General features: G+C 33.7%; 1 protein-coding gene across 3 annotated transcripts in view; it reads left to right on the forward strand.

Moving 5' to 3' along the window:
• LOC144976963 (RAB11-binding protein RELCH homolog) overlaps nucleotides 1-26,933 on the forward strand; it is a 191,635-nt gene that overhangs the window by 13,490 nt on the left and 151,212 nt on the right. The window contains exons 13-25 of one of the 3 annotated variants that reach the window (XM_078921614.1): nucleotides 1,174-1,314; nucleotides 4,155-4,319; nucleotides 10,431-10,605; nucleotides 11,458-11,475; nucleotides 14,835-14,991; nucleotides 15,363-15,486; nucleotides 16,208-16,256; nucleotides 17,830-17,915; nucleotides 19,442-19,548; nucleotides 19,988-20,087; nucleotides 20,558-20,640; nucleotides 21,613-21,676; nucleotides 22,482-22,620. In XM_078921614.1, coding sequence (XP_078777740.1) covers nucleotides 1,174-1,314; nucleotides 4,155-4,319; nucleotides 10,431-10,605; nucleotides 11,458-11,475; nucleotides 14,835-14,991; nucleotides 15,363-15,486; nucleotides 16,208-16,256; nucleotides 17,830-17,915; nucleotides 19,442-19,548; nucleotides 19,988-20,087; nucleotides 20,558-20,640; nucleotides 21,613-21,676; nucleotides 22,482-22,620 — 1,408 coding nt within the window. The remainder of the gene's footprint in view (nucleotides 1-1,173; nucleotides 1,315-4,154; nucleotides 4,320-10,430; nucleotides 10,606-11,457; nucleotides 11,476-14,834; nucleotides 14,992-15,362; nucleotides 15,487-16,207; nucleotides 16,257-17,829; nucleotides 17,916-19,441; nucleotides 19,549-19,987; nucleotides 20,088-20,557; nucleotides 20,641-21,612; nucleotides 21,677-22,481; nucleotides 22,621-26,933) is intronic. The other 2 variants (XM_078921615.1, XM_078921616.1) reach the window with 2 other exon arrangements.

The following is a 26,933-nucleotide window of genomic DNA, read 5'->3' on the forward strand; positions in this document are numbered from 1 at the left end:
CACATGATTTTATGTCTTGGCACTTCTTGTAATACTGATAGATGTTGGGAGTATTTTATCTAAATGCCAAGCATCAATAAGGACAACTTAGATGTAAACATTATTTCTCAAGGCTTGATGATTTCTACAAGAGAATGAAACTCACAAATCATAAAACTCATTAGAACAAGCCACAACTCTTAGATAACGGTCAGTCCCTGGTGTTTTGGTTCTTGTTATAATTATCTTGTCACCAATCAAGGGACTGAATTACGCAGCAAATGCATTTACTCAATAATGTCAAGGTTAACCCGGTGCCAAAATGTTAATTTCAAGTAAAAATGCCCTCGATACAGAACTTTTTGCTTTTTAAATACATATATGACTGCACTTTCATAATATGTCAGTAATAAGAATGGATGATTTTTGTTTGTTTTTCTTTTTTCTTTTCTTCCAATCTGTTATCTGTTTCTCCCTTTTTGATATTTTTATCTCAAAGAAATGTAATGTCCAATATAATATTCATGTTTAAAGAGCATTTAAGGAATCCTTTTTTCCATTTTAAAGCCATATTACTGATATGATATATGATATGATCAGAAATATGAAATGTCAGTTTTTTGCACTTGAAGGAACTAACTATATCATTTCTATTCAACAAAGCTTATAAATTCACACCAAGTCCCATATTTTGGGTCAGAAGTTCAATTTTCAGCATCTGGGTTAGCCTGACACAATACCGTCTTCAGACGATGAGCCATGCTTTAAAATAGATCTCTCTCACCACACAGACTGAAATCAACAGATGATTAGATTTATGAATTTTAAACGTTTTTCGCACTTGAATAAATTATATTATATCTCATCAACAAAGCTTATAAATTCATTCCAGGTCCCATATTCTAGTCATAAATTTAATTTGCAGACTCTGAGTTACTCTTTGAGATGATGGGTTACATTAAAAAAAAATCTCTCTCACCACCCAAGCTGAAATTAGCGGATATGAATTTTAGAAGTTTTTCGCACCCGAAGAAACTATTATTTCTCCTCAACAAAGCATACAAATTCATACTAAGTCCCATACTTTGGGTCATAAGTTCAGTTTTCAGCAGTTACCGTAACATAATACCGTTTTGAGAAGATGCCTCTTGATAAAAACAAAACACGAAAGAATTCTTCTCTCTCACCATCCAGACTGAAATCCGCAGTTCCTTAGTATTGTCCATGCTGCAGCAGATGATGTCCGATGACAGAGATGAGGATGTAAGGGAGGCTGTCGTCAAAAGTTTGGGACTTCTGATGGGCTTTATGGAGGATGAGGATAAATACGGGCAGGTAGTCACAGTGTTTTTTTTTTTTTTCTTTTTACAAATAGAGTAGTCTTTCAATGTCATTAGGCCTGTGAAACTGGAATTTATTTCAAATTCAGTTGTCTGAAATGGGTAGTAACAATTGTTTGATATTCTCAGAATCAATATGATAAACAAATAAAAAATAGATTAATTAATTAGCTTTATTCGTTCATTGGAAAATTGGGTTTGTAAAAAAAATAATTCAAGAATAAAAACATAATAATTTTAAAACACCAGTATGAAAGTATATGAAATAATACTAAGCTGCAAGATAAAATTTGTCACAGTTCATTTGACACCAAAGAAAATTCATACTGCTCTGCAAAAAATGAGTTCCTATTCATATGGTAGCAAGTAATTGTTAATGGGGGCCTACTCTGTTTTTTATAAAAATTGATTATTTGAATCCTAGGCTCCTTTGGCTTTATGGTTTTGATACACTGTTTTTACAAAAGAAATAAATAACAATTAAAATGGAATCGAAGCTTCAATGTAGTTTGAAAAGACAGATGGTGTGGACGTGTTGGGTTTTTCCCTTTGACAGCAAAACATGACGAATGAGACAATAAAGACGAATGAGAGATGAGATGATAACGTTGATAAGACGAATAAACAAAAAGCAATGGAACAGGAAATAGTTTGCTCCTCAATAAGGAAGCATGAATTAAGAATGCAATAATTATTTTTTATAAAAGGCTTGCGATTGATAAAAAAGTGCATCCAGCATTATGAAAAATAAAATAAAATGGAATCAAATAAAATATTACAAAAAATAGAAGTAGTGGTAGTAGTAGTAGTAGTAGTAGTAGTAGTAGTAGTAGTAGTAGTAGTAGTAGTAGTAGTAGTAGTAGGAGTAGTGTTAGTAGTAGTAGGAGTAGTGGTAGTAGTAGTAGTAATAGTAGTAGGAGTAGTGGTAGTAGTAGTAGTAGTAGCAGTAGTAGTAGTAATAGTTGTAGCAGCAGCAGGAGCAGTTACAGTAGCATTATATTTTCAGAAGCTGTGGTAGTGATACAAAATGCTTTTTGATCTATCCCAGATGTATGGACCTGTCGGGTGTCGGAAAAATTTGATTCCGTATTATACATATTTGAATAGAGGCACCATTTCTGGGACAAAATGCAGTTTGAATTTTGTAATTATTTTAGTTAGGGCCTAAGTTATTCACATTTGAAGGGATGGGGTCAAAAATGAAAAAAAAACCGGAGAAACTCGCTTTTAAAGACAAGACATAAATAATTATTACATAATGTTTGAAATACAGTTACATCATTAATCTCAACAGCACTTACACAACACATTTATATTAAAAAAATAAAAAAATAAAGCCCTTCTGTAACACAAACCAAAGATTTTAACGCTATTCCCCCTTTTTTTTACCCTTCTTGACTCCAATGTAATACTGTTTGTTTGCGGCTTCCACCTTGCTGTTTGATTGCTGTCTTAGTACTCTTAAAATAAAAAAATATAAAAAATAAAATTCCCTTTATTCATCCCCAAGGGGAAATTTGTCTTTAGGGTCTATTCCAAGGGGAGACTGGAATAACCCAGGCATCAGCCGCAGAGCAGCGCCGCAAAGTGAGCTAGGGTGAGGTGACTTGCTCAAGGCCACACAACGCAGCGGCGGGTGATTGAACTCGGTACCTTTCGGGAAGGAAGCAAAGACTGTACCGCTGAGCTACGCTGCCCCTATGATGTCACCTTGATTTTATTTTTTTTTTCAGATATTGATATCGACTTTTCATTATCTTATATTGTAAATTATGATATAAAATTGAAAGAAAAATGCAATAGTCGCATGATTTTATTGATGACACACAGGAAAGTAAATGGAATGTTGGAATATTGTTAATCATAGTACTCAGTATTGTTTATACATATACACAGTGGTTTTTTCTGACTCAATGGTACCTTTTATTCATGGACATTGACTTGCATTCCAAAGAGTAAAAATTGTCAAAAAGATTGATATTCATTATGTTGGGGTTTGGTAATAATTTTGGTTCTCAGCACTGAATTGAAATCAGCTACCTTAGAGACAGATTTTTGGTCAATCTCGAGGTATTTTGAAGTTAATTAAACCATATGTAATCTTCAAATTTTAAAACCCTTTTGTAAAAATGTAGTTGATTGATAATAAAAACAATGACGTGAAAAATAGAAAATCATGCAGATAATGATTTTTCACCTTTATTCGCTCTTATCTCAACTCTAGCCTGGGAAACATAAAAAAAAAAGAAATAATAATAATTATAAATATAATTTCCTTTATTCAATCCATAGAGGAAATTCCTATTTAGGGTCTATTCCAGGGAAGATTGGAATAACCCTGGTGTCTGCAAATTGAGCTAGAGTGAGGTGACTTGCTCAAGCGGGGGGTGATCGAATTCAATACCTTTCGGGTATGAAGCAAAGACCGTACCGCTGAGCCATGCCATCCCATAACATCCGACGGGTTTTGCCAAATTTCTATGCTGTAGATATCAGTGTTTACTTATCAAATGGACAAACACATTTTTTATTTGATTTTATTTCGTCCCTGTGATGTAGAGGTACTCTTGTCTAATACTCACAATACAACTTAAATTATCACTGGATTCAAGCCAGCAATAAGCTTTATTGACGATATTCCCATTTTTCTCATCATCAATGATGTAAAGCATTATTTTTTTTGTCTGAAAATTTGACTTTTACCTATAATAGACTTTATGACACATTCTATGTCTTATATTAAGGTTGCTTTAATATCAGGAGATAAAAAAAATTGTAGAGCACTCAGAGATATGGGCTGGGAAAACATAATCTTTTCTTTACTTTTATTCCCAGGGTTATGAGCTAATGATGACAGCTTTAACAGACTCCAAGGAAAAAGTACAAAAGGCCACACTCCATGTCTTTCTACCAGCCCTAGGTGCCTGGGCTAAGGAATTGGGACGCTTGGAGCACCACCTTCTCCATAACCTCCTGAGAAATCTGGAGGACACAGTTAAGGCAATTCCTTTGTTTCTGCTATGGGCGCTTCTCGGGCTCTACTGGGCTTCTTTGATTATTATATATATTTGTATATCAAGTAACACAAGTTTTAGGGTTTTAGGGAATGTTTGTTTTCAAATGGTGAAATAATAAAAAATAATTCTGTCTTTATTATAAAATCTTTTAAATTAATGACTAACATTTTAATTTTCATACAGATTTTAGATGCCTTAGATATGAATCATGACAAGTGTTTAGGTAAATTTAGCTGTTGACATGGAAAGCATACAATACATTTGTGCATTTATTATAACTTAAATGTAAATAATAGTTATTTAATGTAAAACTTTATTGACATAGTTATCATCCATTGGATCAATTAATATATCAATGTTTTCAAATGAATGCCTATCTTCATATATGGAAACATAAAAAGCTTTTTTAAAAGAAAATTATATCCTTATGATTCACTTACGTAATAGACAACAAGTAATCAATATTTTATAGAATTTTCTGTAGATCTTCAAAACAAAACTATGTCCAAATTTGAAATTTTTGTCCTTAGCTTAAATTTCGACCGCAGCTGCTTTGATTTTTGAACATCCATATGAAAGAATGAAGAAGTTACGTTAACATTTTTAAACAAAGTTGATGTTTTGGATTTAATATAATTTAGGTTTCTTTTGACAAGCAAGTTCCTTCCAGGTCCTTTTGTGACAGGACAGCGTTAAATGATCTGTAATAGTTATATGTTTAATCTTTTATACTAGAGTAAAAGTTTTGTCAAAGATTGGGGTAAAACAATATGATATAATCAAAGTCACTTGATATACAAATATATTATATATTCAATGGTGTACAAGCAGCTGCCAGTATGTATTATGCACATCGATCGTCACTGGTTCTTTTGGCCTATTTGTTAATGATGATATGGTGTTAGCTGTCACATGGCTCTTTTAGTCTTTTATGATATAATTCGTTTGAATCTTAAATATATGATTTGAGTTGATTTATGTTGATTAGATCTTGAACATTGTTATTATTATTATTATTATTATTATTATTATTATTATTATTATTATTATTATATTATTATTATTATTATTATTATTATTATTATTATTATTATTATTATTATTAATTAATTATTATTAATTAATATTATTATTATTATTATTATTTATTATTATTATTATTATTATTATTATTATTATTATTATTTATTATTATTATTATTATTATTATTATTATATTATTATTATTATTATTATTATTATTATTATTGTTATTATTATTATTATTATAATTTTGATCAATTTTGAAAGAGAATCAGTTAATTTTTAATGTTGATTAAAAAAATAATGATAAGGTGTCAGTCAAGCGTTAAGAAAATCTATTAGACTTTAAAGAGCCTTTTAGCAAAGAGAGTATTCTTTTTTTCTAATTTTTCTTTATAAATCAGCTTCATCATTCGGTAAGTGTCCTCAATGCTATCAATAGGTATCATTTCTTATTTTTCCCCTGATGTCTGTCCTGTATAATATGTAATCAATAATTTAATCAGTTTTTTTTGTTATTGAAAACACTACTGGGAAAGATTTCAAATTTATAGACATTAAACCACTGTTTAATTTAATTATTTAATTTTCCAATGAGTGGAAGTGAAATCATGAGTATAAAAACATGCATTAAACACTGTCAGGAAAGCACTGTAATTTGTACACTGACATTGATACTGATTCATTCAGTTTATATTAAGCTTGACTGAAAAGTCTTGACGCCTTTTGGGTATATTTCCGATTGTGTTAAATACACCTCTTTTGATCAAAATTCGGGCAACTTATTTTTTCTGTAATGTCACCTAATTTTATTTAACTGCTATTTCTTGTTTTTAAATTATCTTATTTGAAAGAACCACTGTTCCAACATGTCAGTCAAAGAAATCAACTAAAAGGAATTATGCAGAGAGATGTGCTTCCAAAAACATTCATGAACTGCTGAAACTTGTTTATGGGGATATGTATGTGTTGTATTTGAACAGTTTAAAGTTGGGCTAAGTGTTATATTGGAACGGATGCTCTCTCTACCAAAATTAACGACCAGGCTTGTCGACAAAGTGCATCAACTGCAGCAAATCAACAAACAAAAAAACCCCCCAACAAATTGATAAATTAATGAACTTAATCAAGCCAATCATGCATAATACACTCAGACACTTTACAATGGCTTGGAATTTCATTGTGAAGAGTTGGATGATCGTTTAAGAAATCATGGGATACAGAAATGTATATGATATAATTGGGGATATCGAGAATGATCACATTGAAAGAGAAAATTTTCTTGAAGTCATAGGACACTCCATGTACAGATCCCATTTAGCTCCAAGTGACTTTTTCCTTACGAGTTACGATTTAAGAGACACCTCAAGGGGAAACATTTTGACAGTGATGGAGAAATACAGGCATAGGTGACTTGATGGTGTTTAAGTTTGCCATGTGATTTCCACTGGTGCTTCATATGTGCCTCTGTGTGGATGGGAACAATAACTATGCTGAAATTTAAAATGATAAACAGAAATGACATAAACTAATCTTTGTTTTGATACCTTCCTCAATTTCAAATCTTTTATAGTTGTGAAAATACAACAGCGGCGTCAAGACTTTTCGGGATACCCTTGTTCAGTAAAGGAGAAGAAACTTAATTTTTACAGTTGTGTTCTTTTCATTTGTATGACGAAGATGAAAAGAAAGAGTATAGCATATTAATATCATATCAATTATAGGTGTTTAAAATGGACCAAAACGTTCCTTAAAAGCTCTTAAAAAATAAATAACAATAATATAATATATTACATTCAAAATATTGTTTGAGGAGAAAGATAGTAATACTAAAAAAAAAAAGAAAAGTGATAAAACCAGAAAAGAAAAAACAAAAAACACCCATTCCTGTTATTGTTATTGAAGTAATATAAATGCTACATCATATACATCTTTTAAAACACCAAGATAATGCTGTAAATGGCCAGGTGCTCTTTTTACACCTGAATATGGTGAGGGAATATGAGTAAAAAGCCTTTTCCAAGGACCTAACTTTGCACTACTCAGAAGGAGGCTCGAACCTGGGACCTACTAGTCCGAAGGCAATATCACAAGATCACAAAAGCTGGAGATAGATATGAGAACTTACTTACTTATCCGAACCAGCGGGTTGATCCAGGTGGCTATACAGTGTGTTACTAATGCTTGGATTTGGTGGGAGTAATGTACATCTGAAGTCTTCACAAGGTTGACACTCAAGCATATGAGGACAAATAAGAATTTAAAAGAAATTGAAGGGGTTAAAAATCACCTTTTTATATTGGTCATCTGTATTTATTCTGTGGTAAAACAAAATTTTTGTATGAAAAAGATATTTATAGGGATTGTCCCATTTGGTTTATTTATCATCTGCTGTTTTAAAAAATACAGGATATGCAATGTTAACCAAAAAGCACATACTGTGTATTTTAATAAAACGGCAGTGTATCTATGAACCTCACTTTAGACACTTGTATTTTAAATCGAGTGAAGTCCTAATAAGAGAAATATCAAAATGATTATATGTTTATTATTTTTTTTCTGTTATCTTTACCAACTGAAGGTTTATGGTTTTTATTAGGTGTAACTAGGCTTTCTGTAAATAGTCATTGTAAAAGAGATGCATGCCATTAGCGGGAATTTTCTTATCATTATGTATCTTTTAGTTTGAAGTAAGTGAAAAAAAATGAAGATGGCAGTAAACTGGAATGTTTTTCCTTCTTTTTAAGATTAAGTTGACAAATACAGAAACAAAAAGAAAATAAATGTAAAACTAAATAATGATTTTAAACAGTTAGAAAAAAAATAGGAGTGCTCCAAAAATAAAGTTATGAGAACACGGAAGTGTGTATGTATATATATATGTGTGTGTGTGTGTATATGTATGTGTGTATGTGTGTGTGTGTTTGGTGTATTTGAATATCCTCATATTATATAATAGTATAAAATGCTTACATTTAATCATATATCTTCGCCTAACACTTGCTGAATGAAAATCTCATGTACTGATACTTAACCTTTTTTTTTACAACTTTTGTAGTGATTAAGTCTCACACCTTTAACTTTAAACATCATCTTGAGATTTTGATGCTATGAGTTTTTATGTCTTTTACTAGATTTTGGACATCTAATGTTTAATAACATTATAACCAATTCTAATTTATTTAATTAAGCCATTAAACATAGTGTGATACAGCAAGGAGACCTCTGTCTAAATGTTTGATTTTCCTTAAAAGTTTGATACTGACAAATGGTTGAAAAGAATATATTCAATTATTAGTATATTATACTTAACTCTAGAAACCCACTTTTTGTATTGCACTCCACATAGTGGAGATATGTGACTTATTCATCTCAAAACAGTCATATTTAAGAAGAGTCGGCACTTAACATTGATGAATTGTAAGCTAAGACTATAGAATTTGAACTAAATTATATCATTTCAGTGAGTAGAATAAGTTTGTTTTGTCATAACGTTTGAAAAGCTTAAATATTCTAATAATATTCAAATAGATTGTAAACTCACTTTTCTTCATCTTGTTAACTCGGATATAATTCCCAATTGATGCAGTTGGTGACTTTTTTCTCACACGTATGGAAAGCACTCATTTTGATGCAATAAAAGCACACCAAAATTTTCACCCCCTTTACTTTTGAAAGGTTGCTCCCCCTACTCCTCAAATCTGAAATATAAAACATGTCACTAAAACTGGACACTAATTATTATGTGTGAGAAAGCTTATTCACTAATTTACTGGCCATACCACAAGAAGACAGAGGGTGATCACTCAAAGAAAAACATGGAGTTCTAAGATTTTTGTGAGGTGGACTAGTGCTTTACTCACAAACACTATCCTGTTGACTTTTACTTTGATGCTCATTGACTTTTGAAATGTGTAAAGAGCCTCTAAGTAATATTTTATTAGAATTTTGGGCGGCAACCAACGTCTAGTTGGGTATATTTTTTTCCATAACACGAGAACCTTAAAAATGATCAAAGAAAGTTGCATACATTCATTTTGTAACTCGTATGGGAGTGTTTTCTTTTCCTTTTATTTTTTGTCACACTTTTCCACATGTTGAAATCTGTTAAAAGCCTTGTCTACGTAGATGTTTTCCATGTGACACATCATCTGTGCTCTTTGGTGGAGACCATGATTTTCATTATTTTAATGATATATCCACACTAAAGATTCTACAATAAGATTTTACTACTTTAAATTATATTTTCTGACAGAGAAATATGAAGTGTTTAATTTATCTTGACATTTCTTATCGTTTATTAATTTTATTTTCTGCTGTAGTTTGCCATAGTCATCCTGGTTTCTATTTAGTGTTAAAATAGTTAAATTGCATAAAATCTTTGATAATCATCGGGTTTGTTATCAAGATGTCTGTATTTTATTTCTATGAGTTGTCATGTTAATGCTATTAAATCTTTGAACTGTTGTTTATTGTAATCTAGTAGACAAGGATTTGGATAGTTATTGAATTTTAAAGTGCTTTGGGCATGTTCAGGAGATATTGTGCTTTACAAAAGCTCACGTTAGTTAGTTATTGAAATATAAATTTAACAAATGAAGCAAATTTGATTTGGATTCTTTACGTTTATGTTATGTATTTCTTGGACATTTAACTTTCAAAGAGCTGTTCTGTTTTTTTTTTGTTTTTAATTGATTTTTCTGTTTTGTGAGCCAAACTTCCTTAAATCATTTGTAAACATACTAGAAAAAAAAATTGAACTTTACACTTCTCCAAATCTGACATTCTTTCATCAAAAATTGAATTTAGAGTAAAGGTAATTTTGATTAAAAAGACAAAACGTTGAAAATTAAGATTCAGTTTTTGTTTTCCCCAATAAAAATATATTAATTTGACTAGAGTTAGTTATGTATCTTTAGTATCTGGGTTAATCTTACATATTGCCAGACAGACTGAAGACTTTGGTAGAATATTGGTATTAGTTATGAACAATTTAACAACAGAAATAGTACAAGGCTTAATAATAAATGTGGTGAGTAATACCCATGTTTTTTTCTTCTCTTTATTAAAGGGTGCTGCGGCGGCTCAGAGATCAAGCAATTCCACATTCCTTCCTCTAAACGAGGGCCATTTCCTGTTGTTGTTGTCTGCACTACAAGAGATAATTCCAATGTTGTTCTTGAATGTTATTGAAAGCTGCCCTGCGTCAAAGTCTTACACTGATGATGAAGACATCTATGTCGATTGTAAGTCATTTTGAAATCTCAAATATTTTTTTCATAGTATTTAGAGAAACAAATGGAATTTGATTATTTATTAGATAATTCATCATGAAGACTTAGGCATTTCCATCTGTCCTCACCACACTCACAGTCGCGATTATCTGCACGACTTGAGGGAGGATTTTGTTGGATTAGGAGACAATCAGAATTACGAAATGGAAGTACTTTATGCCGTTGACTCTCGGTTTGTGACCTGTGTAGGTCCCAGGTTCGAGTCCAGCTATTGGATTTGCAATGTTAAGTCATTGGAATTTTTTCATTGAACTTGGGGTGTAAAATGAGTATCTAGCTGGTAAGAGTATTGTCTAAGTGAGTAAAAAAAAAAAAAAAAAAAATTCATGTCTCATCCTACTTGAAAAGTGTTGCTGTTGGCTAAGGACCCCTTGTAAATTGCTATGTCCACATGAATTGGATATTGCGCGTTATAAAACATCACCTTTTTAAAAAAACAAAACAGCTTTACTTATTTTATACAGGAAAATTGCAAATATTGTTTAATTGTTAGTCACTATAAATTTATGTAATGTCAATGTTATTTGGTATATTTTTTAAAAGGACTTTTTATTTAAATTGTAACCCTTCTCGTTTTAAGATGATTGTTTTTTTTTGGGTGAACCAAATAATAAATTATGTCAATATTATGACAATTGAGTTAAATTCAAGTCATTTAATGAGAAGAATTAGTATCGTTTTTGAATTAAGAAAAGGTTCAGAATTTTGTAAGTTTGATAAATTTGACTTCAACCTCAGTTTGATGCATTGGGTTACTGATGTAAACTATTTTATAAATGATTAATATGCAAAAATAACTTTCAGGTTCTAAATTTGAAACAGGTATTGAAGCACGCAAATTGAATGTATTTCGCTTGAAGTTTGTCTTCTTTTGGATGTATTCTGATTGATATCATAAAACATGGATTACATGGTGCATTGTGTTTGGTATAACAGATGACTAAAACATGGTTTATATGTTTATTGTGGTTGGTGTAATGGATAACTGAAACTGATTGCAACATTAATTATATTGAGAGTTATCTGTAGAGGGAATTACGGATGGGAAAAAAAAAAAACAAAAAACAAACCCAAACCCCCAAAATACATTAAATAATTAAGGTGCTTGTATGACTTAAAAGTGTTTCCATACCTTTGAACTCTTTAAGATGAACGATTTTTTAACTTTTCCAAATCCAACACTATTCTCATTTATAATTTGTTGTGCTTGAATATTCCTTCCTGTTATTTGTCACCTCCAAAATCAACGATCTTGGGTGGAGTTGAACAAGATGTCAACAATTGAATTGAAAGTAAAATTGAATCAACCTGACCTCTACAGGCTAAACTGACAGAATTGATGAAGACAATGACATTCTGCCTCTAATTAGACACTCAGACCATAAAATAACATAAGGGATAACGAAGAAGAAGAAGAAGTAGAAGAAGAAGACTTTAAAGTCACAAGGGTCAAAGTTATGATTTATTTTATCTTGTCCTCTTTTCCAAAGACTTCATCAATTTGATTTAATAAAAATATATTAATTTGACTAGAGTTTAGTTATGTATCTTCAGTAAGTCAAATTTAATAAAAAAATAGATTTCAAATGTATGTGGTTTCCAGTATAATGTTGCTATTTATGCTGTGGAGCTAACATTTGTGGAAGGTGATTAAACCTGAGGTGGTATTTGATGTGCAGGTGATTTTATGGAATCATCCTAATGCTTACAACTTTACACAAACTGCAGTACACCACGAATAACACTGCACCTTTCACTTTCTCCCATTCACCATCTTCTATCTTTTCTCTTGCTTTCAATGTCCAATATCAATTATTGATTCCTATCATGTCCACAAAGGCTGTTTGTTTTTCGTGTCCCATAGTCTGCTGTGTTGAAAGGTCAATATGAATAGAAACTATCTGATTGCCCACCCATGTGAACATTCATGATGGAGTAAAAGCGCATCTACTCACCCCTCTGGTTTTTCCCTATACTAACACCCATATATATATATATATATATATTATATATATATATATATATATATATATATATATATATATATATATATATATGTATATATATATATATATATATATATATATATATATATATATATATATATATATATATATATATACACATATATACACGTAAAGAAATGTTGGTATATATCAGGACAGAAGGTTGCATTTGTGTAATATTGATACTAACATCTTTGGATACAAAATGAACTCATTTGCGAAAAAAGTGTGCAGTAGTAGAATCCTCAGTTGGATCTAGATTAAATTGAATAACAAGTCCCTTAAAATCAAATTGAAATACGGGATGAGACTGATTAAAAACATTAAATCACCTTACTGTACAGTTTTACTGCTCACTAGTGTGTACATGTGTGAATATTATTTTTTTAAAATATGAGATTTATTTTTACAAATCCACCCCTTCATTCACTTGGCCAAGATGGCCATAGAGGTGACTCGAGATAATTTCACAGTAAGGTCCCTCCACCTAGATCTGTCCTCAGCTTTCCTCATTAGTGTTGGGCTGTTCATCCTTTTCCATTTCTTTTCATCCAGCATTTTATGTTGTTGTTGTTGAAAATACAACTCATAATCATTTTTTTTTCATCAAAAAGTAAGACATAAAATGTATCAATAACTTTGACAAAACTGGATGCATGTTTTCCTTTGCACATTCATAATCATTTGTAATCTTTTATAATCTTGGAACATAATTAACCATGTGGATGTATGTTGTTGGTATTAGTCCTTTACATGAAAACACCTGAACAAGTGTTTTGTTTACACTCAATACAACACCTAGGTTTTGACCCCTAGGCACATTTCGACTCTTTTTTTTTATGTTAAAGACTGAAGCACTTGTTCGCTGGGAGTTTTTTAAATTTTTTCTCTGACGACTTTCTGCTCTATCTCTACATGAGTTTTTTTTCCTACTATGATTTGGGACATAACTAACATTTATTAGGGTGTATTCAATTTTAATGTCAAACAGAATTATTTTCAAAGTTTAACTTCTTCATTTGTTTATCTAACTATAACTGCATTGCAATTTGACTCAGTAAGTCATACTTAAAAGTTTCTTTCATGAGAGCAAAACATTAATGAGGTTGAAAGAATTTGGCGTTGAACGGAAATGAGCAAGGGTGAGGATAAAGAGTTAAACGTGACAAGGAAAATTAATAAAGAAAGCCCTGTCTTTGTGACTGGACCACACCTTGGTCATGTCTCCAAGCAACTTTAGTTACATTTAAGAAAGCAGTAAAATGGATGTGGCTTGGTCCTAAGGAAATCTGTGCGGCTCTGTGGTCTTGTGGTAACTCGCTTATTGATCAGAAGGTCCTGGGTTCGAACCTTGCTCAGTGCATAGCTGAGTCCTTGGAAAAGGCTCTTTACTCACATTCTCTCACCTTACTCAGGGTTAAATGTGCACTATTGTGGGCTCAATTTCTTGTCTTTCAACAAAAGCAAGCAATGTTTGGCATGGTCATTAACCAAATAGGTGGCAAGACTCTGACCCTGACGTTGTGTCACTGGAAAGGCACTTTATACACATCATTCCACTTGTTTCAGATTTGAATGCATATCATTGTATAGAGGCAGTGACGGACATTTGCAAGAGAGTTAGTGCAATAAACTGCTTAACAAGTGATGTGCACTTTATGAAATGGAAGTTTGGCTCCATGTGTTCCCCTGTGTGAATAATTGAAGCGTTATGAGGTGCACTGAACATGGTTAAGCATTGGAAATGTGCAGTATGAATCTTAAACCTTTCAAAGTGAATGTTTTTATTGATGTGATATTTTTTTTATCAGTCATACTCATTTAAATTTGCAAAATAAAAAGGCAACATAAACTCAATATTTTGTTTATCAGGTTTAAAGAGACTTTAAAAAATCGTTTATTGTAAAACAAATTAAACGCTAAACTCAATTTTGGAGCAATTAAAGTATTAGTGTTGCTATGTATTACATGTATATCTTTATAACAAGTTTCCACTATGAGTGAATACACCTTAAAAGAATTAACATTCTTGCTAATTCCCCCCCCCCCCCCTCTCACACACATGTATCAGTAATGAAGGTTTGAATGATGGTTCAACGTCACTCTGCCTATATAAGAATAGAACAAAGCAAATAAAATCTGTTTATTTAGTTATTTTCTCTTTCGTCTCAACAGTGTCCAGATTCCCAGAGTCTGTCGGTCCATTATCTCGTCTGTCTGTAATGGCTGGTGGTGACCAAGCCTTGCTCAAGATGGTGACCGAGTTTGAGGGACACTTGGACCAAGAGTGGTTTGAACCCTGGGACCAGATGAACTGGGTTGTCAACAATCTGTATGTATTTTTACCTCCTTCTACAACAACAATGCTTCGATTCTCCTTCTTTACCTTTACCTCCTCGCTTTCCTCCTCCTTGAATTCTCTTCCTCTATTTTGATTAACATAATCAAATGATAATGATAATAGTTACAACAATGCTGATGATCATGATGATGAGGTTGATCATCATCATCATCATCATCACCATCATCATCATCATCATCATCATCATCATCATCATCATCATTAATATCATCATCACCACCACCACTACAACCACCACCACAACCACAATGAACATTATTGTTACCTTCAATTCCGTGGCAATCACCTCCTCAACCATCACCAACATCACCATGACCATATTTGTATTTTGTCATCCACAGGATCCCACGTCTTCTAGAAGTGACAATGGGCATCGGACTCACAATGCCTAAAGTTGTCCACGCCTTGGCCCACTATGTGTACATATTGTGTCAGACGTTTGGAAGAACTTTTACACAGAAAAAGGTATGCGTATGTTTTCGTTTCATTTCCTTGCAGTACATTGCCTTGTCTTCCATCAAAATCAAGCAATATTAAGTAACGGTTGATAATGGCATTTTTTCATCTCATTACATTGTTTTATTTTGCAACGAAATCAAATTATATTGAAGATGGTCAGTGAAAGAAGGGGGGTGTCCGTTATTACTTACTTTGACCCTGGTGACAAATAAACTGAAGGCACTGATGAAAGATAAAGATCTTAAAATGTGTGTATGAAACAGCGACAATCAAAGTAGAAAGAAAAACTCAAGATAAGAAAAACATCCCCCCCCCCCCCCCAACAAAAATCAACATGCTTTGACTGAGGATGGAACCTCCAACTTCCTGATTACTATTGTGTCATTAGGTTAGGCTCTTTACACACTTTATTCCAATAGATTTCTGAGTTGCACAGATATTTGACATTTTTATTTTTACACTCAATTACGATTTGAATTCTTTTATTTACTGAAGGACAGTCAGAAAGGCAGGCATGATATCAATTTTGATTAAACTTAATTTTTGTTCTTTGCTTTGTTTAATTTAATTTAATTAATTAATTTGTTTTTTTAATTATATATTATTCAGAATCATTTAAGTTTAGTTGACAGTGACTACAATAAAGACAACCTCTACAACAATAATTGTTATGATGATAATGATAGTGGGAAGACATCTTTATGTTGTATACTTTTCTTTCTTCAAGGTGAAGCCAAAATTTGAAGAACTCATTGAAATTCCACAAGAAGATTTTGGTAAGTATCATTTTTACCTCTGGAAGTGTCAGTGATATTGACGAATATTGTGTGATACGTGAGGGAGTAAGGTAGCTGAATGGTTAAGGCATTCCACTGTGATATGGGAAGCTACAAGTTTGGGTCCCTTTTCATACACATTTTTTTTTCTATGGGCAAGATTATTAAAATTCGATTTGCTCTCTTGGCCACCATGAGTCTGTAAGTGTGTGTGTGTGTGTGTGTGTGTGTGTGTGTGTGTGTGTGTGTGGTTATGCACTTTTTATTTCATTTATGTATGTTTGGTTATATTATGTATATGCTGTAACCTAATGAAAAATTGCCTTCGTGGACAAATAATAAAGATAATATTATTATTATTATTATTGATTATTATTATTATTTATTATTATTATTATTATTATTATTATTATTATTATTATTATTATTATTATTATTTTATTATTTATTATTATTATTATTATTATTATTTTATTATATTATTATTATTATTATTATTATTATATTATTATATTATATTATTATTATATATTATTATTATTATTATTATTATTATTATTATTATTATTATTATTATTTTATTATTATTATTATTATTATTGTTATTATTGTTATTGTTATTCTTCTTCTTCTTCTTCTTCTTCTTCTTCTTCTTCTTCTTCTTCTTCTTCTTCTTCTTCTTCTTCTTCTTCTTCTTCTTCTTCTTCTTCTTCTTCTTCTTCTTCTTCTTCTTATTATTATTATTATGAATAAAACCTGCTGAAATCAGACGGTTGAAAGATTATTCTGTACATATTCATGGAAGCGTGTCATCTTTATTTTTTTTCATTCAAGTGAAAGAGTAAAAATGGCTCATGCGTGTGAGCCATCATCTCAATTTGATTTTTTGTCAGGCTGATCATATTGCTGAAAATTAAATTTATAGTTAAAGATCTGAGAGTTACTAAGGTTTAAGTTTAAATCAGACACTTAAGGAAAGTGAACATAGTCTTTAAAATGTGGGAAACGCTTTAAAATGTGGGAAACGAATATCTCATTATTCTTATTATTTTAACTTTCAATTCACTTTTTGTCATAGAGTGGTTGGCCGCATATGAAGACATACCAATCCATTTAACGCATTAACCCTTGACCTTTGTCACCATTTTTACTTATTCTATACTTCTATTGATCATGACTCTTTAAGGCCTGTATATAATTCCTCTTTCTTAAAAGCTTGATAGGCATAATAACGTTGTGTCACCCTTGATAAATTTGAGAAAAAATGTCAAATTCCTAATATTTTATAAACGTGGATTTTTCAACACTCATTGGAAACTGTATGTTACTTATACATAGTTTAGCTTATATTTGGTCAAAGACGTCTAACTTCTACGTCATGGCACAAGACCGAAGGGCTAGAGCTCAGGTGGTCGCTGGTTCGGATAAGTAAGTAAGTCAGACATGAAAAAGAAAAGAAGAAAGTCACATTGCATGAAGTAATTTTTCAAAGTTAATGGAATACATGGATTTCTTACAAGTTATATAAGTGATTTTTTAGATATTCAAAACTGCTCTCATCCATTTGATCCAGCCACTCAAGTCAACAAAGGAGATCTGACCATCACTACGTGCATTGTGCCTGTGTATGCTGCTGGTGTGCTGGTGTCTTTTGTAACGGTAATTATTTCTTTGTCTTCCTGTCTGTCTGTCTGTGTGTCTATCTTCCTGTCTCTCTATCTGTCTATCTGTCTCTCTCTCTCTCTCTCTCTCTCTCTCTCTCTCTCTCTCTCTCACACACACACACACACACAGTTGAGCTCATCAGTAAAGTGTTAAACTTAATTCTCAATGTTTGACTCACTCCTACATTAATAATAATAATAATAATAATAATAATAATAATAATAATAATAATAATAATAATAATAATAATAATAATAATAATAATAATAATAATGATAATGATAATAATAATAATAATAATAATAATAATAATAATAATAATAATAATAATAATAATAATAATAATAATAATAATAATAATAAATAATAATAATAATGATATTAATAATAGTAATAATATTAATAATAATAATAATATTAATAATAATGATAATAATAATGATAATATTAATAATAATAATAATAATAATAATAATAATAATAATAATAATAATAATAATAATATAATAATAATAATAATAATAATAATAATAATAATAATAATAATAATGAAAAATAAATCTTTATTGTCCACAAAACTGGAAAATCTTCAGTGTTTTACATTTCTGGAATGAATATAATAAACATAATAGAAAGGTGTGGATTTATAATAATACGATCTTCATTACATGTTTTCTTCATAATGCACACAGACATCTTTTATTAATTAAGCCTATTCTGTGAGTTTTGAGTCAAAGTTTATGTCTTCATTGAATAGAATAAGTTTTGTTTCTTCATCCTCAAAAAGTTAAACATTTTAATTTTTATCATTTTACCTTATCACTCAAATTACTTTGTCTAGTTTGTCTAGTGTGCGGCTATGTGGTCTTGTGGTATGACTCGCTCTGGGCATAGTTGAATCCTTGGAAAAGACTCTTTACTCACATTCTCTCACCGTACTCAGGTGTAAAATGAGTACCTGGCCATCAACAGTGTTCTCTCTGTCGGAAAAAAAATTGTAATATCGCCTAACAGGTGTTATGTCTCGTACTAATTGTTACGTGTTGCGTTGGTCAGCGACTCTTTGTAACTTTGTAAAGCGCTTTGAGCACATTAAGTGGATATTGCGCTAGATAAAAGCTCTAGTTTGTTCCAACATCATACCAGATTGAGGCGTTGGTCACATTTTGTTTGTATTTAACTGACCTGTTTCCACAGGAATAAATAATAATGTGAAATTGAATGTAAGCTTCAATTTAATTACAAAAACAGATCAAATGAACGTTTCGGGTTTCCCCTTTATCAACAAAACAGGATGAATGAAACACAACAGATGAATGAGATGATCTTAACAACGCCATTACCACATTATCTCATTCATCTGTAGTGTTTCATTCATCCTGTTATGTTGATAAAGGGGATACCCGAAACGTTCATTTGATCTGTTTTTGTAATTAAATTAAAGCTTACATTCAATTTCACATTATTATTTATTTCTTCGAGCTTCGAGCAGCAACATTTACATTATGTTTCCACCACAGGATGAAGACAAAGGCCACTTAAATCAATTCTTGAAATCCGTCCTAAAGACTCTGGCCTTCTGCCAAGCCAGTCTGGACAGTTTGAAAGCCACAATTTTGGAACTGGGGTAAGGGGATGTGTGTCTTAAAATTTTAATGTTCAGCGATATTTCATGATGATAACCACTCTTCATAGGTGTGCAGATGACGATGATGATGGTAATGATGATGATCCTGCTGCAAATGATGATGGTAATGATGATGATGATGATGATGATGATGATGATGATGATGGTGACAATGACATTGCTTATGGTGGTGACAATTATGATGATGATGATGGCGATGATGATAGTGATGATGATGATGATGATGATGATGATGATGATGATGATGATGATGATGATGATGGCGATGACATTGCTTATGATGGTGATAATAATGATGATGATGATGATGATGACGATGATGATGATGATGATGATGATGATGATGATGATGATGATGATGATGATGATGATGATGATGATGATGATGAGTTATAACTTATCATATTGTTTCCATAAGGTGCAATCCTACCAACCATGAACTGATCCTGTCCGTTTTATGGGAGGGTGTCGTTCACACATCTGCCTCAGTTAGGGCTGCGTCAGCATCTTTGTTTGAGGTAGGTTTTTATATAATTAATTCATGGCTACAGAGACCAGGATAATCTCCGGGCCATAGTGCTTTACAAGACCGCTTTAGAGTTAATTAAAAGCCTGCCTATAAAGTATTGTAATATAATAATGTAATGATTAATATATACAGCAGATTTTAAACGTGAAAATATTACTTTAAGATTTAGTAAAAGTATGCAGATATCAACAAATTTATCATATTATTGGGAAATACCAGTTGTCATTGGAATGTCTCATAACACAATTTATTAGCCATTTGTCAAAATTTGCCTCCAATGACATGTGGACCATGTCTCAAGAGCATCTCACGTATAGTTAAAACTGTCAATTCCTTTATTTCTTACTCAAGGGGGGGGGGGGGGATATCCTAATTTCTTTAAGAGACTCATTTAGGGTAATATGAAAGCCTGTCAATATTGAGTTAAATTGGCCATTTCCTATTTATATTTCCTGACAGATGATGATCAAAGGGGTGGACGATGTCTTAGTGTCTTCAAAGGTTGTTCCAGCCCTGGTCACCCTGGCCAATGATATGCAACTGTAAGTACAGATCAATTTCCATTCTTTCTCACGATTTTGCCATTTCTTAAGGGTCTAAAATATCATATTTTTTTCCCCATGGTTTTATTCCTTGATAAATTTAGTGGTGTACACTCCGAAAATGATTGATTTGAGAGTATCTAAATGTTTTTTTCTTGACATTTCTATTGTATGTATTTATGCAGACTCTCAATTCTCAATTTCTCTTTATATTTCAGTTAAGATTAATTTTTAAGTAATTTAAGTAATTATATTTTATTTCTCGAAAGTACAATGGAAGCCAGTTTTTTGGGGGTTTTTTTTCTTCTTGATTACAATTTAGGCTTTTTTTTTTTCTTCCTATTGTGTTGGTCATTAAATAAGTTGGTAAATTTGATATACCCCATGACAAATATTTTTTACAAGTTTTGAGACTTTTATGATGTAATAAAGCTCCTTTTTTTGCTGGTTATGAGGCTTTTAAAATTAATCTATCTTTATCGAGGTCGGATTTGTAGCAATTTGAATATCATAAAAATGGCAAGACACAAAATGAATTTCCTTCATACATTTGCTGTTGTCTGCTTGAAGCACTAGGTTCTTTCTCATAATTTTCTTGTCATATTACAAATAAATCTCTGGTATTTTTGGTGCCCTACAAAACTACAATTTATCCCTCCATACTGTGATCACTTTACAATTTTTACCAATTTTTTTTTCTTCTTCTGATGGACAATGTGAAATGAGTAAACAAACTAAGACCCATTTTCATCATTCAAAGAAAATCTAAATTTTTTGTCATTTATTTATTGACTTTAAGAGGAAACTATTTGTTTTGTGCCTTATAAAACAATACCCAGACAGTGGTTTTGAACTCTGAACCGTTGCCTTTCGGTCAACACTCGTCAAATTATTTAGCATAGTGTACAGTGTTTAAACTATGGAAATTACTGAATGTATTTATGGACTTTTTTTATGTCATTCTCTTTCCAGATCAGTCAAAGTGGCCACCATTCCATCTTTGGGAGCTGTCATTGAACACGTTACCATGAGAGAGGTAAATTTATAGCTCGATATAACTTTCTTTTTTTTTTTCAATTTTCTTGTCATCTTCCATTTGTAAAATTTATAATAAGGAATAAAACACCAGAAAATTAAACACCACTTGCCACCTTCCTTGGTCATTTGCATATCCATCGTTTCCTCGTTTCTTTCCTCTGATGTTAAATAAAACAACAATAATGAGCCTGGAGTTTATCCCTTTTCTATAGCATCAATTCAACAGTACCCACTGCTTGCTACCCTTTTTACTGTAATCAAATTTTTTGCCATTGTATTTGCCGACTAGAAGTCCAAATACTTTTTATACCATCTGTCTGGATTTAAAGTCTTCCTCTTCGTCTTCTTCTTATGCTCCCCATGAAATAGATCTAAGCTATATTCCGTTGCTAGTAATAAATTTCACTGTCCTCCAAAGGTCATTGGCATTGGCGTTGGTTTTGGAGTAGTATATGTGCATCGAGGCCAGCATCTGCTGATATCCATAACATAAAGCGAGCTCATGAGGCACAGTTTCATTATCATTTTAATGAGAGCACATGCCAGGATCTCCACAGCCAAATTTTGAGTGCATCTGTTATTTCAGTCTGGATTTTAAGTGATGTATTGTTTTAACTGTTTCTTTGGCTGGAGAATGGTTTTGAGGCCGAAACATTCTGTGTTTGATATTTATTGTTTTTTATTTGTAAAGCACTTTGAGCACATTGTGCTATATAGAAGCCCTTTAAAAAAAAATATTTAAAAAGATCTATTTTATATTAGTTTTGGCGCATATTGATTTAATTTCACTAACCTTCCTCTAGGTTCTCGACAGAGTCTACATGCAGCTACAGATGTTTTTCGATGACCCTGCCTACAGGGACGAGCACCAAGTCCATGTGGAGTTAATACGAACCCTCGCCCGATGTGGACCCAACGCAGAGAACAAGTTCAGGGATGAATGTGAGTACTTATTTATTATGCTTCTTGTACTCATCTTTGCTTGTGTGTGTGCGTTTGTGTTTGTGTGTGTGGATGATGATAAAAGCATAGTGTTTTTCTATTTCAATATGTGACTCATAGCCTCAAAACAGTATTATGTCATGGTGATATGTGATTTATATGGTAATAATTTGAAATACCTTTCACTCCGGATAATTGCAACACCTTGGGATCAGCGAAAATGTTTCGATTAACCGAAGTTGCAATTAACCGAAGTTTAGTTTCTTGTCCAATATTGCAACATTTTACAAATATATGGTAGACTCAAACCAGTCATTGTATACATAGCACTTAGTCCACCACAAACTGAGCAATTTAGTTGAAACAAAGTCCATATAGCAGCCCTGTATATATTTTGGCAATCAAAAATCAAAGGCAGCTTTGATGCAAGCTGACAAATTATTCAGATTGGATTAAATTTCACTCTTTTGTTCTCAGCATTTGTAAGGGTAAAACAGATTAGCGTGATGAGAGACAATAAGGTCTAACCAAACCGAGATCACCCCAACATATTACTGTTATGAGATGTTAGGTCATATATTTTGATTGTATATTTTTGGATGTATATGTGTATGTTTGTGTGATAGTATGTATGAGTATCTTTTATTCCTCTCTTTTCTCTCACTTAATTTCTCCCCTTTTCTATACTCTCTTTTATCCCTCTCTTCTCGCCCTCTCTCTCTCTCTCTCTCTCTCTCTCTCTCTCTTTCTATCTCTCTCTCTCTCTCTCTCTCTCTTTCATTCTCTCTCTTTCATTCTCTCTCACTCTATATATGGCTTGCATTTCACATGTTTTATTATTTTTTGTACTGCTCAATTTTTTTTTACATTATGTACAAGAGCCATAATGTTTTTGAGTTATTTGGGACAACTTTTATGAATTATGCTCCTTTATTGCTATGCTGCTTTCCTTCTCTCTCTCTCTCCCTCTCTCTCTCTCTCTCTCTCTCTCTCTCTCTCTCTCTCTCTCTCTCTCTATATATCTCTCTCTCTCTGTCTCTCTCTCTCTCTCTCTCTCGATTGCATGACAGTCTCCTGTATTTAAAGTGATTATTCTATATTTTGCTTCAGTTTTTATTTGACACTCCAAGCAACAAACTCTGATCTATTTTGACCACAATCCTGATAATCTCCCAATTAACATTCTTTACTGACATGAAGCCAGCCCCCCCCCCCCCCCCCCCCCAAACAAAAATCTCTCCTCTCTCTCTCTCTCTCTCTCTCTCTCTCTCTCTCTCTCTCTCTCTCTCTCTCTCTCTCTCTCTCTCTCTCTCTCTCTCTCTCTCTCTCTCTCTCTCTCTCTCTCTCTCTCATACGCTCGTATGACTACATCTCCTTGTTTTAAACTCTTATCGACCCAATTCAAGAAAGATAACTCTTTGATCTCTCGCTCTGTGATTTCCTGGATTGCGTCCCTGCATTTATATTTTTACTGTGGGGCCTCGTTCTCTTAGGGAACGACTCTTGGTTTGACCTATGATAGGGTCTGTACTGCATCATCACATTGGGGGAAAGAGGTTGGGGGAGGGGGGGGGGGGGGGGGAAGGAAGAATGGAGGGTGGTCGAAGTATGTTTTTATTGGTCAACCTCCTCCAGAATAAATAGAATACAATATTTTTTGCTTTTTGCAGACTGTCTTCCCTCTATTTAGATTTTGAAGACGGACAAATGTTTTGATATGGACTATACAAGTCTGACGTTTATTATTATTTTCTTTTTAAGAAGGAGAGGGTTTTTTTTTTACTTTGTAAAGAGCTTTGAACACATTTAGTGGATATGCTCTATAAAAGCGCGTTTTTCAATAATTGTCTTTTTTATGTATTTGAGGAGATAGCTTTCAAAACTTGCAAAGTCGTATTTTAATCATTTTGAGAAAACTGCAATTTTTTGGTGGTAATTTATTTAGTGACTTAAAGAGGAAAATACTTGTCTTTATTGCCTCAACTCATAGAACTATTCCCTGGTTGGTTTGAATTTTGGAATTTTTCTTTCTCGTAAGATTTAAAGGTGTCAAAATTTCTTGAGAGGGTTAACTCATATTCAGCAGGTTTTGAAAGTCCTCTCCTCCTTTGTGTCAGTGCATGACATAATCAGTCGGAAGGTGAAAATTGTGCATTTTCAGAAAGAACATGCTCCCAGAGCAATTTAATCGTTATTTGAAGTATATCGGGTGATTTTTTATGAAGTTATGGTCAGGTGTATGGGAAAGGTAATTCAGCAACTTTTCTCAAATTTCATACTTTTTCAACTTGACTAGCTGTGAAAAATATTTAGAAGTGAAATTAAGCTTTGATATTTCCCGAAGATGTGCAAAAAACGGTTTTATTTAATCGTTTATGACCAGAACTCATTTTTGATAAATATTGACCTTCTAGCTAAACTTGGCAATATCTCAATTCAAACCTTTTGACCATCCGACTGATTATGTCATTCACTGTAGTAACATTTGACGAATTACGAGTTGTCAGATTGGTTCTTAATGCATTTGGATTACCGTGGAATGGGGTGACAGGCCAGTTGGGGTGACTTAGGCCAGTTGTGGTGACTTTTGCCAGTTGGGGTGACTAAGGCCAGTTGGGGTGACTTAGGCCAGTTGGGGTGACTAAGGCCAGTTGGGGTGACTAAGGCCAGTTGGGGTGACTAAGGCCAGTTGTGGTGACTTAGGCCAGTTGGGGTGACTTAGGCCAGTTGTGGTGACTTAAGCCAGTTAGGGTGACTAAGGCCAGTTGGGTGACTAAGGCCAGTTGGGGTGACTTAGGCCAGTTGGGGTGACTTAGGCCAGTTGGGTGACTTAGGCCAGTTGGGGTGACTTAGGCCAGTTGGGGTAACTTAGGCCAGTTGGGTGACTAAGGCCAGTTGGGGTGACTAAGGCCAGTTGGGGTGACTAAGGCCAGTTGGGGTGACTTAGGCCAGTTGTGGTGACTTAGGCCAGTTGGGGTGACTTAGGCCAGTTGGGGTGACTAAGGCCAGTTGGGGTGACTAAGGCCAGTTGGGGTGACTTAGGCCAGTTGGGGTGACTAAAGCCAGTTGGGGTGACTTAGGCCAGTTGTGGTGACTTTGGCCAGTTGGGATGACTTAGGCCTGTTGTGGTGACTTTGGCCAGTTGGGGTGACTAAGGCCAGTTGGGGTGACTAAGGCCAGTTGGGTTGACAGCCAGTTGGGATGACTTAGGCCAGTTGGGGTGACTTAGGCCAGTTGGGGTGACTAAGGCCAGTTGGGGTGACTAAGGCCAGTTGGGGTGACTAAGGCCAGTTGGGGTGACTTAGGCCAGTTGGGGTGACTTAGGCCAGTTGTGGTGACTTTGGCCAGTTGGGTGACTAAGGAAAGTTGGGGTGACTAAGGCCAATTGGGTAACTTAGGCCAGTTGGGGTGACTAAGGCCAGTTGGGGTGACTTAGGCCAGTTGGGGTGACTTAGGCCAGTTGGGGTGACTTAGGCCAGTTGAGGTGACTTAGGCCAGTTGGGTTGACTTAGGCCAGTTGGGGTGACAGGCCAGTTGGGGTAACTTAGGCCAGTTGGGGTGACTAAGGCCAGTTGGGTGACTAAGGCCAGTTGGGGTGACTTAGGCCAGTTGTGGTGACTTAGGCCAGTTGTGGTGACTTAGGCCAGTTGTGGTGACTTTGGCCAGTTGGGTGACTAAGGCCAGTTGTGGTGACTTAGGCCAGTTGGGTAACTTAGGCCAGTTGGGGTGACTAAGGCCATTGGGGTGACTAAGGCCAGTTGGGGTGACTTAGGCCAGTTGTGGTGACTTAGGCCAGTTGTGGTGACTTAGGCCAGTTGTGGTGACTTTTGCCAGTTGGGGTGACTAAGGCCAGTTGTGGTGACTTTGGCCAGTTGGGGTGACTAAGGCCAGTTGGGTGACAGGCCAGTTGGGGTGACTAAGGCCAGTTGGGGTGACTAAGGCCAGTTGGGGTGACTTTGGCCAGTTGGGATGACTTAGGCCTGTTGTGGTGACTTTGGCCAGTTGGGGTGACTTAGGCCAGTTGGGGTGACTTTGGCCAGTTGGGGTGACTTAGGCCAGTTGGGGTGACTTAGGCCAGTTGTGGTGACAGGCCAGTTGTGGTGACAGGCCAGTTGGGATCACTTAGGCCAGTTGGGGTGACTTAGGCCAGTTGGGGTGACTAAGGCCAGTTTGGGTGACTTAGGCCAGTTGGGGTGACTTAGGCCAGTGGAGGTGACTTAGGCCAGTTGGGGTGACTAAGGCCAGTTGAGGTGACTAAGACCAGTATCCAAATGTATCCCCCAGATTGAAAATTATGAAACAAAGATTATGGT

Source organism: Berghia stephanieae, chromosome 7 (genome assembly GCF_034508935.2).
Source record: "Berghia stephanieae isolate SIO BIC M18660-M18661 chromosome 7, UCSD_Bste_1.3, whole genome shotgun sequence".
In the NCBI taxonomy this organism is placed as follows: domain Eukaryota; kingdom Metazoa; phylum Mollusca; class Gastropoda; order Nudibranchia; family Aeolidiidae; genus Berghia; species Berghia stephanieae.